The sequence below is a fragment of the Sus scrofa genome, chromosome 2, assembly GCF_054392235.1.
Source record: "Sus scrofa isolate SSC_HxYL_T2T_F1_AM1 chromosome 2, Sscrofa_HxYL_maternal_Yorkshire_Landrace_v2.0, whole genome shotgun sequence".
Classification (NCBI taxonomy): Eukaryota; Metazoa; Chordata; class Mammalia; order Artiodactyla; family Suidae; genus Sus; species Sus scrofa.
The window spans coordinates 3,121,552-3,136,633 of NC_139384.1; the positions used below are offsets into that span (position 1 = coordinate 3,121,552).

At 55.9% G+C, this 15,082-nt stretch overlaps 1 protein-coding gene across 11 annotated transcripts in view; it reads right to left on the minus strand.

The window, feature by feature from the left end:
• PPFIA1 (PTPRF interacting protein alpha 1) overlaps nucleotides 1-15,082 on the minus strand; it is a 91,498-nt gene that overhangs the window by 18,860 nt on the left and 57,556 nt on the right. For 6 of the 11 annotated variants that reach the window (XM_085010468.1, XM_021082669.2, XM_021082667.2 and 3 more), the window contains 6 exons: nucleotides 14,438-14,661; nucleotides 11,670-11,901; nucleotides 5,960-6,111; nucleotides 4,836-5,008; nucleotides 4,391-4,484; nucleotides 15-96 (listed from right to left, as the gene is read on the minus strand). In XM_085010468.1, coding sequence (XP_084866594.1) covers nucleotides 15-96; nucleotides 4,391-4,484; nucleotides 4,836-5,008; nucleotides 5,960-6,111; nucleotides 11,670-11,901; nucleotides 14,438-14,661 — 957 coding nt within the window. Of the gene's footprint in view, nucleotides 1-14; nucleotides 97-4,390; nucleotides 4,485-4,835; nucleotides 5,009-5,959; nucleotides 6,112-9,656; nucleotides 9,687-11,669; nucleotides 11,902-14,437; nucleotides 14,662-15,082 lie in introns of all 11 variants that reach the window. The other 5 variants (XM_021082668.2, XM_021082665.2, XM_021082661.2 and 2 more) reach the window with 1 other exon arrangement.

The window sequence follows — 15,082 nt, forward strand, 5'->3', positions numbered from 1 at the left end:
ACCGGCGGCCTTACCTCCAGCCACACGACGACCGTCGGCCCGTCCCACTGGGCAAAAGGCAGGCCTTGTCTCCGCGCGTCCTCGAGCAGCTCGTGCCTGCCAACGACAAGTTCAAGACTCGCTGTCACCCACGGGCCAAGGGGGCAGGGGCGCCGGGCTCGGCCACCTGCTTTACTCTTCCAAGCCACCCACCCACCTCGTGCAAGTGCGTCACGCCGCCCAGAGAGCGCCTGGTCAGGACCCCCGGGAGCCGCGCCGCGGCCTCTATAGACTCGCTCCTTGCGGGGCGGAAGCCCCGCTGCAGCCTGAGAGCCCGGCGGCATCTTCACACTCAAGGGAAAACACGGAGCCAGAGGCAACCACACCCGCGTCTGGACGAAGGAGTCTGCCTCTGAGAGCTTCCGGAGCGCTCAGCATCTCGCCTCGACAACCCAAAGAGCCACGCACATTTGCCACACCACTCGTGCTCTAATCTACAAGCAAGGGAGCGGCTGGATGTCGGCTGCTTTTTTCTACACGGCTGTTTAGCTAAGTAGGTGTTTGCTGAATGAAGACACTGGGTCATCCTGTGGTTTGAGCCACAGGTTTCCTATCCAGAAACGTTAAAGCCCCGCACCTCTACCCGGGGCAGGAAGCCGGGAGGAGTCCTGGGTGCCTTGGGGACACAGAAAGATGCTGGGCACCTGGCTTGCAACGGCCCGTCCCTCATTTTCCTCTAACCATCCTGAGAAGCGACTGCGTCTGCCGGTAACAGACTCATCCCAGAGCCGAGACAAGCAGCATCGTGAACCCTAATGCACTTCTTTCTGACAGCGACCAGTTAGTTTCAAAGAGGGACCGTCGAGGAGAGAAGGTGGGATTGGACTTCTTTCTGACAGCGACCAGTTAGTTTCAAAGAGGGACCGTCGAGGAGAGAAGGTGGGATTGGACTTCTTTCTGACAGCGACCAGTTAGTTTCAAAGAGGGACCGTCGAGGAGAGAAGGTGGGATTGGAGCGGGAAGGACAGGTCCGTTTACCTCGCGGGTCTGGGCATTCCTGAGTCATTCTTAAACTCCTAGGTCATTCTCAGCTATTTCTCTGGGACAATTTCTGCACAACGTACCACGGAATCTTTTATTTCTAAAGATACACGCCGGCTCTTCAATACATTCAAAGGATATTAGCCTCTTAAGACTGTGAAGTCTGTACAATTTGAGCTCAAAACAACTCACGTAGAATTTCAAATAAGACAACTCTAAGTTTGCTGGGAATAAACAACATGTAATCATCTAGGACTAACTACACCAGCACCTCAAGGGGCAAAGCTAGACACGAGCCCGAGTCCTTCAACACCTGCTCTGGCAGCAACGGAAGCCGCACACCGCCTAGGCGTGACATCAGGGTCGCGGGAGAAAGGCCCCTGGAAACACGGTCGACGCGGCGCGGAGCAGACACGACTGAAAGGCCATGCCACCTGGGAGTGACGACAGGCGTTTTACAATCGGGACGCGAGCACCACACCGCCCAGCTGTCCTTCACACCAAGAAGCTCGTGGGGCTTTGCTGATGCGATACGGTGCCAGGCGACCCTCCGCACGGACGTCGCCTCGTTTCTCTGGGACGGACGCTGCACCCCTGGCACACGCACAGCGGCTTCCTGGGCTCTACGCCACCAAGGCTGCTCTGCGACTCCGGCGGGACACGGCCCCCGCCACGCAGCCTCTGCCCAAGGGCCTCTCCTGCACCTGCAAGGCGCAGGCGCTTACAGGGAGCGAGTCCGAACGCTGCAGGGCCCATCTAGAGCTCAGGACACAGTGACATGGCACCACAGCACCAGCCCTTGGGCACAGGGGCGGCTCAGGCCCTCGCTGGGCACGCCGCTGCCAGCCTGCCAGGCTCCCACACACGGCTTGGATGAGGCCTGAGATCTGATCTTTCCCCAATCTTGAAAATGCGCCGAGAGGGACTAGGCCCTGGCCGTGTGGATTTAGCTGAAGAGCGCCTGTGAGACGAACCGGGGTTAATAAACAGAAAACACTGCTATGAGGTGAACGTCGAGTCTCACACCCATGGTTCTGTAAATGCTCAACTGTACTCAAACAACAGCTTTGCCTGGGCAACTCAAACAGTGTTTTCACATTTTTAAACAGCATCTTCCCTAAAGTCGAGCTTGTCTCTGGTGACGCGACAGAACAAAAATTACCCGCTGTAGTCCGAAGGCCTCGGCGCCTTGTTCTCCCTTAAAAGTTACCAGCACATCCTGGAAGCTGCCGTGCGTGGCGCCGGAGCAGAGATCAACCCACGTGCACACACTCAGCCATGATCACAGCACTTCAACTTGAACCTCACAGCTCCACAGAACCCTGCCCGCCAGCCAGCCAGCCAGCCAGACACACACCCCACGCGTGAAACCCACGGACACGCTGGGGCAAAGAGACCCCAAGGTTCCCTCGCGGAGCCGAGCCCTGAAGCACAGGCTCCTGAGACCCACACACTATGCGGAGAGCAGGTCACACTCCGGGGACCCTCTGCGAGCGACACGCCTTCAGGCGGGGGGCGGGGGTGGCGGCACAGCCATCATCATCCTGCTTTTCCTATGGGGAGTCTGAGGAAGGGAAAATCCAGGGGAGGAAATTTTCCTAGCATGGCTCCAGGAGGCAGAGGCCCTGATAGCAAATTTCACATAACCAGGAGCTCCCTTCATGGCGCAGCAGAAACGAATCCGACCAGAAACCATGAGGTGCGGGTTCGATCCCTGGCCTCGGCTCAGTGGGTTAAGGATCCGGTGTTGCCACGAGCTGTGGTGTAGGTCACAGATGCAGCTCAGATCCGGTGTCGCTGTGGCTGTGGTGGAGGCCGGCAGCAGCAGCTCCGATTGGACCCCTAACCTGGGAACCTCCATATGCTGCAGGTGTGGCCCTAAAAATCAAAAAACAAACAAATAAAATAAATAAATTTCACATAACCAAATGGCAACTACCCAAGTTATTTTAAAACATTTTTATACAGTTCAAAGACAGCAACGTTCAAATCAGACTTTGTTAAGAGCTTCCTACGAAATTCCATTTACAGGGAACCTGCAGTACGTGAGCAACGGCAGAGGTGACAGCATTTCACCCCGAAACAGGCAGGTCTCCCAGGAGGAAATGGACAGCGGGACCAGGGCTGAAGGCCAACCGCAGGGTCCTGGGGCACAGCGCGGAGCCCAGGGCTGGCGCCTCCAGGCGGCTGACGCTGGCCAGGTGGCTCTCCCAGGGTCCGACGCGTCGGAGCCCAGCCAGCTTCCCCGTCTCAAGCTCCAGTGTCACCAGCCTCCCCTCGCAGCTCACCTGAGGCCACCTCCGGCCTCTCGTGCTGGAGGAGCCATCAGTCTCCCTCTCACTTGGCAGCCCCCCGGGGACAGTCCGCCCACCCAGGTCACCTGCTGTGCGCTGGCTGTGGATGTGGGCACCCGACACATGCCCTGCTCGGGGTCAGGAAAGCCTCTCTGGCCCCACACCTGGTCCTGGGGCAGCACGGCCCTGCTGCTTCGCAGGAAACCACCCCGCTGATGTCACTCATTTGCAGGACGACGACAATTCAGAATGAAGATTTAACAAGGAGGTTACAAAACTGAGGGTGTATTTAAGATAAACACTCAAAGGGACCAGAGGAGGGACAGTGTGCGCCCTGCCTGACGGCGGTGTGGTTGCGGGGACGCGGGGACAAGCACGGCCACAGGTTCTTCACGTGTTGGGTGGAAGGACCCGTGCAGCTCACGCCCCTGACAGTGTGCGAGGCACGCGGCACAGAGGAGGAACCTGAGCCCAGGCCTGCCGAGGAACTGCCCCTGCGCCCCACAGCCCACGGGGGCAGGAGCCAGGAGTCAGATGCAAACGCTCGAGGCTGACCCGACCCCAAACCCCGAAGTGCCCTTGCTGGACAGTTTCCCAGAGGGGACAGGCGCACACGTGGGAGCACTTCCCAAGTGTCACAGGTGCTCCGTCCTCCAGAAGGCACACGGCGGTGTCTTCGCTTGCTTTGGTTTCAGGGCCACACCTGCGGCACATGGAGGTTCCCAGGCTAGGGGTCGCATCGGAGCTACAGCTGCCGGCCTGCACCACAGCCAGAGCAACGCGGGATCCGAGCCGCGTCTGCAACCTACACCACAGCGCACGGCCACGCAGGATCCTTAACCCACTGAGCGAGGCCAGGGATGGAACCCGCAACCTCACGGTCCCTAGCCAGACTGGTTTCCGCTGCGCCACGATGGGAACTCCAGAGGGCATGTGGTTTAACAAGGGCTTCAGGTGAAGCCTCCAGGAGGTAACCACAGTCAGAGCTAGACGGCACATTTCATCAACAAACATCAGTTAAAAATCAGGGACATCGAAAACTGTTCAGAGAGGTAAACACAAACCAAGAAACTTACTTTTTTTGCAGTTTACGATTTTTTTCAGCCTGTCCTCCCAATTTGCTGAGCCCCAAGGCATCCTGAGATGAGTTTTCTATCTCTGAAACGCCAGCTGTGAGGAAGCAGAGGGGTCAAAATCAACACGGCCAAGCAAGTGTTGCTGTACACAGGTGGAGGAGCACCTGCAGGCAAGTGGAGAAAATTCTAAGGCGGATTCCTGACGAGACGACAGACACTCAAGGGGCTCAGTAAAGCTCTGGCGTCTCGGAGGCTAAGTTACTCCAGGCAGCCGGGCGTGAGCTGCGCCCTCGGCTCGACACAGACCCACGGAGAGAAGCTGTGCCTCCGAGACCACCCCGCTCCAGTGAAAGGAGCCACGTGGGAGCAACTGGGGGCGGACAGGAGGTGCGCACGGCGGCCCCCGTCCCCCTGAACAGCGAAGAGGCTGCTGGGAACCACCGACCTTGCCCGAAGGACTCCCTGCCGGGGTGTCCAGGTCGGCCCTTTTCTTTCTTGCCAAACAAGCGGCCGATGGAGGACTTGATGCCTTTCTTCTTAGGGGCTTTGTGGAGCGAGTCCTGGCTGCTGTTACTGCTGCTGGGATTGCTCACGGGGCCGTCCTGAGAGCCTGTGGAGCTTTGGGGACAGAAAGCGATCTTCAACAGGTGCCCCCGTACCGCCAAACATGGCACCCGCCTGAACTGGCACCCCGCCACGCTCTCGACACTTGTTCTTGGCACCTCATAGCAAACTGGCACTTCACAGGGCCAGTTTCTCCCACGAGAATCTCCTTCACGAAATGCACGAGGCACGAGCAGTGAGCCTGTGACACCCCAACAGACCAGCGCTGCTGGGAGCGGAGAGCTGCCCCGACATGGGGCCCTCCTTCCAGGAGGCCCTGACTTTGGACCCCCGGTGCAGACTCGCCCCCAAGGCAGGAGCGCCCACCCTTAGCAGCCCCACCGCCTCCCTGGGTGAGAATGTCCGCGGCCGGGGCAGGACAGCACTGTCACTGCTGCAGGGGCGCTGGACAGACGGACACACGTGCCCGCTACCGAGTACTCCCTGGTCGGGACAAGGGCTCTGTAGGTGGCGGTCTGACCAAGGAGGAGGCAGGCCTAGGAGGGTTCCCGAGGGCCCTGAGAGGACGCGCTCGGTGAAGGGGCGAGGACGGGGGGGGGGGGGGGGCGCTCGTAGCAGCTCAGAAGGGACAGGAGCGTCCGAGGGCAGGCAGCGGCCCGCAGAAGAGTGGCCGTCCCGACACGCCACGCGCCGGGCACAGGCTCCAGCAGGAACGGAGAAGGTTCTCAAAGGAGCCAACGTGCAGAATCGGAAGAAGCGAAGTCTCTCTAAAATTGCTGCTACGATCATTGAGCGCTTTTCTCGCCACACTGGCTCTGCCCAAACAGATCTGCCTCTCCTGCCGGATTTCACGACAGCATCCAGAGCGGAGGAAGGCACCCCAGCCGCGTCGCTTAAATGAACGCAACTCAACGAACCGGCATTTCTTTAAAACCATCGTTCTGACTTTCCAAGGAAAGATGGACAGATTTCTGAACGTGACAAGGAGGAGACCCGGCCGCTTACTTCCGTGCGTCCCTGATGTCCTCGTGGCTGACGGTGTGCGGTGCCCCCTTGTGCAGCCGGTCCAGCCGCAGGGACCGCGGGGAGGCAGGGGGGGAGGTTTCACATTTGATGGTCGTCTTGTCGTCTCGTACCTCTTCTCGGGAAGCGGGCAGCTGAGGGGTTGGGATGAGTGTACATTAGGCAACAAGAGACCACGACAAGCAACGGAAACCACGGCAGCTTTACATTTTAAGCGGAAGCTCGTTTGAAAACCTATCAGCTATGCTTTCCGCCAAGGACAAGAGCTGATTCTGGCCTTGTGCCATCCTCAAGGGCCACCCTGCCACAGGAGGCAGGGCCGGGGAGCGGGGAGGCTCGGAGTGGAGCCGACTCCTGCCCGCCGCGCCCGAGGGAGCCCCGCGGCCCAGGGCTCTGCCCTCCCTGGGGTCCAAGCCACCTGAGGACAGCACTAAAGCGGCAGCGACGCCCGAGCCATGACCAAGCTAAGACCACAGGCCGTGGACGGCATCAAGGTCCCAAGAGGAGGGGGAACGTGTTTCTCTCCTGATGTCACTCAAGAGGGACCCCAGGGAGCTCCCGTCGCGGGCGGGGGAAGCGAGTCCCACTAGGAACCACGAGGTTGCGGGTTCGATCCCTGGCCTCGCTCAGTGGGTTAAGGATCTGGCGTGGCTGCGAGCTGTGGGGTAGGTCGCAGACGTAGCTCAGACCCTGCGTGGCTGTGGCTGTGGTGAAGGCCAGCTCCGTTGGACCCCTTGCCTGGGAACCTCCATACGCCATGGGTGCGGCCCTTAAAAAAAAAGGCAGGAAAAAAAAAGAGAGAGAGAGAGAAACATCAGCAAAGGGAAGAAAGCTCTTGGGCAAAACTGCCCAGACCTTTTCGTTTGAGGGAGTAAAAAGGAGGAGCTGTACGTACCACATGACCTAAGATCGTTTTCAGTTCCGACACAAATCACTGGCATCCGTAACATGCGAAATGTGAACAGACACCTAACCCCCGACACAGACACCACGTGTCTGGCTTGTGTTCCTCAGTAATGTTTCGCCTGGAGATTATAAACCCAAGCGCCCACGAGCAGTTTAAAGACAATGAGCTCAATATGGCTCAATGAAGCAATCCCAGGTCTTATTAAAAGAAGACCTCCCGGAGTTCCCGTCGTGGCGCAGTGGTTAACGAATCCGACTAGGAACCATGAGGTTGCAGGTTCGGTCCCTGCCCTTGCTCAGTGGGTTAACGATCCAGCGTTGCGTGAGCTGTGGTGTAGGTTGCAGACGCGGCTCGGATCCCGCGTTGCTGTGGCTCTGGTGTAGGCCAGTGGCTACAGCTCCGATTCAACCCCTAGCCTGGGAACCTCCATATGCCGCGGGAGTGGCCCAAAGAAATAGCAAAAAGACAAAAAAAAAAGAGAGGACCTCCCGCAGGCCCCAGTCTTTGTTCACACGGAAAGGAAGGGGTGATGACAGCACGGGAACAGGCTAACCCTTCAGGGTCCAGGCAGGTCTCATTTAGGAAAGTGGGTTTGTGGTTAAGCCAGGCTGATTTTATTAGGAAGCACGCATCATAAGCAGCTCTCTAAACAATGGGAGCTGAGCAACCACCCTGGGCTTTTAAATAGGATTCTGTAAAGAATATCGACCCACCTTAGCCCCACAGTGGCTTGGTGACAACCAAGTGAATTTGTGCAAAACGCAGCTAAACTTGGTTAAGCAGTCACTGGGTAAATTCTGTGTCCTCTCCTGATTTCTAATTACAACCATCAGACAACAAAATGCTGCAAAGGCTAGACATTATCAATGTGAAACTTAACAGGGGTAGAATTCAAGTTAAAACAATCCTTTATAAAAATAAAATTATAGGAGTTCCCTTGTGGAACAGATTAAGGATCCATTGTTGTCACTGCTGTGGCCTGGGTTTGATCCCTGGCTGGGGCACTTCCACATGCCGAAGGCACAGCCAAAAAAAGCCACAAAGTGGAGGAGGTCAGGAGAGTGACACGTCTGAGCTGACCATGGACTCAATGGAGACGACCCAGCGGCTTAAATCCCAGGGGTCAGGGCAAGCTCCTTCCGAGGAAGCGCTCCAGGTACCCAGCCTGGCCGTCCTCTCCCCCCCGCCCAGCCCCCACTCCCGGGAGAGCCCAGCACCCTTGTGCCTATGTGACTAGAACAGGAAGCTGTATGCAGGCAGGCAGGCATCCGGGCACACGGCACCAGCGACACGGAGGAGGAGAGGGGCTTGCACAGTGCCTGGTGCTCCCCTCACACACAAAGCCAGCTCAGAACAAGACCCTCCGAGTGGCCAACCGGAGGGAACAGAGGAGGCTGGCCCTTCTGGGTGGAACCCGCAGGCCATCTCCTTGACTGCAAAAGCTACAAAACATCAGTGGGCACGATGGGCTCACTGCCAGCGTGAGCTCTTTACCGCCTGGCGGGCTGTGAGGACAGGCACTCCACCAGCAGGCAAAGCAGGCACAGAGCAGGCGAGCAGCACCTGGGGGCACCAAGCTGCCAGGGAAGAGCTGGGGCTCAAGCCCAGACGGCCGTGCTTGGGCTGGAGGCGGTGGCCCTGAAGGGCTGCACCGTGACTGCGCGACAGGGGGCTGTGAAGCCCCGTTCACAGAGGAGGGACCAGAGCGAAAGCCGCGAGGGAGACAGTGTGGTCAGCAGGCCTGTCACTTCAAGCACCGGACCTCCTCCAGGAACAGGGAGGCCCAACGCAGGGCCGTCCGAGGAGAAGAGGCCCAGCTCCCCGCATCAGGGATGCTGAGACAGAGATAAGAGCTTCCGGGTCCGGGTCCGGAAGTCAGACAAGCCCACACCAGGCCACTGACCGACTGCGCATCCCTGGGCCCAGCGCGGGCCGGCGCTAAGCCCCAGCGTCCACCTCTGGTAAACAGGAAGAGCAGCACCCTGAGTCTCACACGGACTCTGCGGGACGAGACGAGGTCACAGCCCCATCGCACACCCGCACAGCGCCTGGCGTACCGTGAGAGCTTGCTGAATGCTGCAACCTGTGATGACTACAGTCGGTTTTCCCAAACCCAACACCTGTGCATCTGCTGCACAATTTCTTTCTAAAAGACACCGTGTCGGAGTTCCCGTCGAGGTGCAGCAGAAACAAACCTGACTGGGAACGGTGAGGTTGCGAGTTCGATCAATCCCCGGCCTTGCTCAGCGGGTTAAGACCTGGCATTGCTGGGGCTGTGGCGTAGGCTGGCAGTGTAGCTCCAACTGGATCCTTAGCTTGGGAATCTCCATAGGTCGCAGGTGCACCTCCCCCCCAAAAAAGAAAAAAACACACTATGTCTATGAGTTCCCTGGTGGCCTAGTGGTAAAGGATCCAGTTTTGTCACTTCTGTGGCTCGGGTCGTTGCTGTGGCCCAGGTTTGATCCTTGGCTCAGGAAATTCCACAAGCCACAGGAGTGGCCACTGCCACCCATGTCCATTATAAATAAGCGTGCAACAAGTTGAAGGCAAACGAGCGGGAGAAAGGCAAATCCTTACAGCTGTCCAAGGGACGACCTATTTCCCGCAGAACCATGATCCCATGTTAAGTGGAGGGTGAGTCTCAACACTTGACATTAAAACATCCATCATTCGTCATTACACAACCGCACAGTGTTCACGCAAGGAAAATGACAGGGACGCTTCAACACTTCACAGAGAAACACAGGCAGGTGAAGTTACTGAATATTTTACCTTTCTACGATGTTTCCTTAAATCGCTAGGCTGGGAGACGCATGCAAAGAAACAAAGAGGGTCAGTCCAGGCAGACACAGTCAAGAGGCTGGGCCAGAACACATGCAAGACACGCAACTGCAAATACAACGTTTTCTGGACCACGAAAGCTGAACAATTAAGCTTCTCAAGAGACAGTATACATTTTTACTCAGGAAGATACAATCCTATTACATCACGACGACTTATTCAACCAGAGGGCCCGAAACAGTTGTCTGTACCCTACACCCAGCTGCTCTGGAACAAGCTCCACTTACCACAGCAGCCTAACTGATGAGGGGGTTACCGAATGCCGGTTTTTAACACTGAACAGGTCTAACCGCCTGCTGGACATGAACACAATAACATCCTTACCTAGAATGTGACTGAGAACGTCTCAAAATGAGTGTATTGATTAAAGCAGGTACCTGTGAAAAGACCTAAGACCAAAGCTACCATAACAGCAGGTGGAACCCTGGCGTTCTATGATTCACAGAAGAGAATGGAATTAAAAGTACTCTATTGAAGACATTAACTACGCATGTTGAATAAGCTGCTGAGATTCAGCATTTTAAACAGGAGGATCAGAATCAAAGTGCACTGTGTCAGCATCCTCTCACTGCCACACTGGGTGGGTGACTCCTCTGTTAAGCAACAGCTCATCCGTGCATTACACGCATCCAACACAGTGCGAGCAACACCAAGCTGATCCACCCTCTGGCGCCTGTAACTGTATCTATGACGCAGGGATACGCTAATTAAACGCACCACCACGACGGGGGCGGGGGTGGGGGGAGCCACTGTTCAGTAAGGACGGAAGATGGAGCATAAGCCGAGACACACACTGTGGACTCAGCATTGCTGTGACCAGAGCAAGCGTGGAGGGAGTTGGAACCGAGTGGGTGGACAGAGGAGGGGAGCTGGGCAGGCTGACAACAGCCTTGGGGGATGGGAGGCTGGGGTCTGGATGAACAACGATTAAACAAACAAAAGGACGACGGGGGAGCAATGACAGAGGCAAACACACCGTCAGCCAGCACACAGAAATACAAAACAAGGAAAAAAATATACGGAACTGTTTTTATAAATTCCCTGAAAGAAATTAAGCATGAAATCACAAATGCATTTATCAAACAGTTTTAAATATCAGCCAATTAGCTATGATGTAAATTATAAAAACAATATGTCAAAATATCAGGAAATGGACTAGTTACCACTTTGCATGCCACTAGAATGATTCATAGTTGATTTAATTAAGCGCTGGCTAACAGTGCAGCTCAAATGAAAATGAGCGGCTACAGAGAAAAATGGTGACAGAGGTGCAGGTACGAAGCCAAATGTTAGAGACACGATTCCATATGGCAAACAGCAATGCACTCACAAAACCTAAACTAAGGACACAAGGAAGTTACACTGTATTCTTTAGAGCTGCACACTTTATCACCAAAAATCCTAAGGTCACCGCATTTCCCGGGGCTGAAGAGTAAAGAAGCCTGTCTTTTTCCCCGGGCATGGTGGAGCACCTGGCTTTCAACCTGGTTTCACATGCAGGGCTGGCATGAGCATGCGGCCAGGTGCATCCGAAAGAGAGTGAGTTTGGCTTTTGGGGTTTGGTTGTGGCTCCTGCCCTGGGCCCTCCGCTAAGCATCCCTGAGGTTAACGACAGCACGCTCTTCGGTGCCCTCTGAGAGCTGTCTGTTCCTAGAAAACAAACGTTATCCCCTGGCTGCTGCACCCTGCCCAGGCTTGCGCCCAAAGGTACACCACGAAAACTCCAGATGAGCTCATGATGACATGCCGAGCTGCTCATCCAACCTTAAAATCAGTGTGTCACTGCACTATTGTTGAACGAGTAAATACCGGCTGGTTTTAAAATCTGAACCTCTGAGCACAGCAAACGTAACTGCTTTTCTTCCGGGTGGGAAAAAAGGCATCCTGGGGCTGTGAAAGACAGAGCGCAGGTGTGCTGTCGGGGGGCGGGGGGGGGGCACTCACCAGAGTCATGATACCTAGTCTGTCCACCTCCCTCGCCGGACTGTGCGGCATCCTTCGCGGGGTGGACCGCCCGCTGTTGGGAGGCGAGGAGCCGGCGATCGAGGAAGCAGGATAGGGGGGGATGGAGCTCATTGATCTAAAACGACCAAGACTGTCCAAACTCCCACTGCCCACTCTGCTCTCAATCTCTTCCGCCCGTTGCTCCGTGTTCTCCTTCTCTTCTTGAATCAGCCTGGAACAGAGTAAAACCAGTCCCCTCCTCTGCCAGCCAACGGAGGAAGGCGTCCGGGTAGCCAGTGTGCCTGCGCTCTTAGCACAGCCAGCAAGTGCCAGCGACAGCTCATCAATGAACATCTCTACAAAAAGGGCCTGCTTTGTATCTTTTTAATACACTCAAATTTAGAACAACGTCCCCGGAGTCTCACAAACCTGATTCTGATCATCCACGTTTGACTTTGCTCACTTACACTAAAATTCTGCCGGGGGCTGGGTGGCAACTCTCGCTGCCTAAGGCGATACGAGAATTCTGTGAGCGATAACCGTCCCTATTCTTAGAGCAAAGCTGCACACCTGCCCAGCAACCTCTCCAACTGGAAGCTGGGCACTCGAATATAATCCAAAACTAATCCAAAAAGCAATCTGGACTTCTAAACACTTAAGTCTCTAGACTAATGAAAATACGGTTGATTTTTTAAAAAAAGGTTGGGGAGTTCCCTTCGTGGCTTAGAGGTTAACGCACCCGACTAGCATCCATGAGGACGCGGGTTCACTCCCTGGCCTCGCTCAGTGGGTGAAGGCTCTGGCGTTGCCCTGAGCTGTGGTGTAGGTCACAGACGTGGCTCAGATCCCATGTGGCTGTGGCTGTGGTGTGGGCCCGCAGCTGCAGCTCCGATTCGACCCCTAGCCTGGGAGCTTCCATATGCCGCAGGTGTGGCCCTAAAACGCAAAATCAAATCCAATAAATACATAAATAAAAGTTGAATTTGAACAAAATTTTTATCTGATGACATTCTCTACCAGGCTCCTCTGAATTTCCGGATTCCTGTTAACCATGCTGCATCAATTTGCAATTCAATGCTTCTCCCCTAATATATAGTGGATGATTAAATAGCAGTTTAAATACTTGATTAGGTGAATAATTATTTTGCTATTAAAATGCAGGATCCTTGTAGTAAACTTTCCAATTTAATGTCTACCTACATATCCTGAAAGTATTTTTTTGTTATTGATAATATGTCGATGGGCAGAATTCACCATTTTCATCAGGTCAAGTTGTGCATGAAGAAAAATCACTTTCGTCTGTGGCAACACGTTGTGAAAATAAAAGCTGAAGCCGGTAATCCTTTCACATTTCCCACGGGATGGGGAGAAACCACCTTTCAGAGCCCCTCTGTGTGCAAACACAGCGCACGCAAGTCAGTTTATAAAGCCGAAAGTGGAGTTCCCGTCGTGGCGCAGTGGTTAACGAATCTGACTAGGAGCCATGAGGTTGCAGGTTCCATCCCTGGCCTCGCTCAGTGGGTTAAGGATCCAGTGTTGCCGTGAGCTGTGGTGTAGGTTGCAGACGCGGCTCGGATCCCACATGGCTGTGGCTCTGGCCGGTGGCTACAGCTCCGATTCGACCCCTAGCCTGGGAACCTCCATATGCCGCAAGAGCAGCCCAAGAAATAGCAAAAAGACAAAAATAAATAAATAAATAAAGCCAAAAGCAAGGGCAGCACAACCTCCCTGGCGCTGTTTTGGCCGTTTGTCCTGCTGCCTTTCTCTCTACCTCACGCCCTCTGCAGGCAGGAATGGGTACCTCTGCCCGCCAACCTGATCAGCACAGTCTGAACAGTCACTCTCGGCGGATCCACCGCACGTCACAGGCCTGTGGCCACTCTTCACGTGGACTCAGGACTGGCCGTGTGGCCGTGGCAGGCCTGACACTGGGCAGATCTCAGGGCCTCCTGACCACCACAAGGCCCTCCTTTGGCTTCGATTCCACAGATGGTCAGCTTTGTAAATTAACTATTATAACTGCCAAGAGGGTTTCTAGAGAACACACCTTAAATACACCGATGAGACCAAAAATGCTCACGCCATCCTTGACCGATGTCTCACGACAAGCCGATTTTCACATTATGTTAATTTAAGATGCAAAATGCAAGTACAGGTGGGAATCTGCCAGCCCCACAGCTTTGCTTTTCCATTCTAGGTGGCTCTGTGACAGCCCCGGAAAACGAGAGGCTCCCTGGTGGCCCCTCAGCGCTGGAGGACGCCTGGGCCACAGGGGGTCCCAGCGCAGAGACTACAGGGGCCCTTCTGGCTGGAGGGACTGACAGGGAGGGCCTCCTCCCGCTCGCTCTACCGTGCGCCTGCCCTGGAACTGGGCCCCGGCATTTCATCCAGTCGGTCACCCAGTCGCCTGGCCCTGACAACGGGGAAGGGAATCCGTGGACCTCGTCCCGAGCCTTCCACGGCGCCGCCCCGCCATGGCTCCCGCCCGCACTCTGGCGGTCTCCGCTCTCTGCGCCCTGGTCTGCGCATCTAGAGAACGCCGCTCTGGGGGGCGACTAAACCCCTCCCACCCTCCCACAAACACGCCGATACCACAACTGCAGGGACAACCCCTGGTTGACTGAACTTGATGATCAAGGGCAGTCTCGGGACTTCACGTTCTTACAACCGAACTGCAGTCAATTTGATCACACAGAACATCCAGAAGCAGCCACGGCATTCCAGCCCCGAGGACACTGGGTTCCGGAGCCGTGCGTGGGCGCACGTACCGGATCTCTTTATTGATGGCGTCCAGCTGCTCCTGCAGCATCATGGCCAGGGTCTGGGCATCGGCCTGCCCACCGGGCGACAGCAGGGCTGCCGAGCTGAACAGAGCGTCCCTGTCGTCCTCGCCGTCGGACACGTCGACGTCACTCTCGAACGCCTGGGCCACGTTTGCCAGCACGCTGGCCTGCTGGGCGCGCTCCCAGTCCTGCTCGTTCAGAGTCTGCACCTGTGGACAAGAGCAGCCAGAGTCACGGCAACTGAAGCCATCAGAAACGCACGACGACTTTAAACGGAAGTCCGACAGCTTCTGGAAAAACGTGCACTACTTTTAAAAGCCGCTGACGTGTGTGTCATGCGAAGAGAGGGGGGAGAGGACCTCTCCTCCCCCGTCTGCCCGCGACGTGCCGTCGCCGTGGACGGGAGGCACAACACAGAGCCCGTGGAGTTGGCAACAAAAACTGGGAGTTAAACCAATGTACCCGCGCCCCAATCAGCCATGCCGAAGGCAGGGAAACGCCTCAGATCCAAACTAGCCGGGCTCGCCCGCTGCCGTGCCTACCAGCGTCACCGAGTAACAGGCTGCGGGTGTGGGAGGTGGCGAACCCACCCTTTCCCGAGGCCGGTCCCGACCAGACAGCAAACAGCGA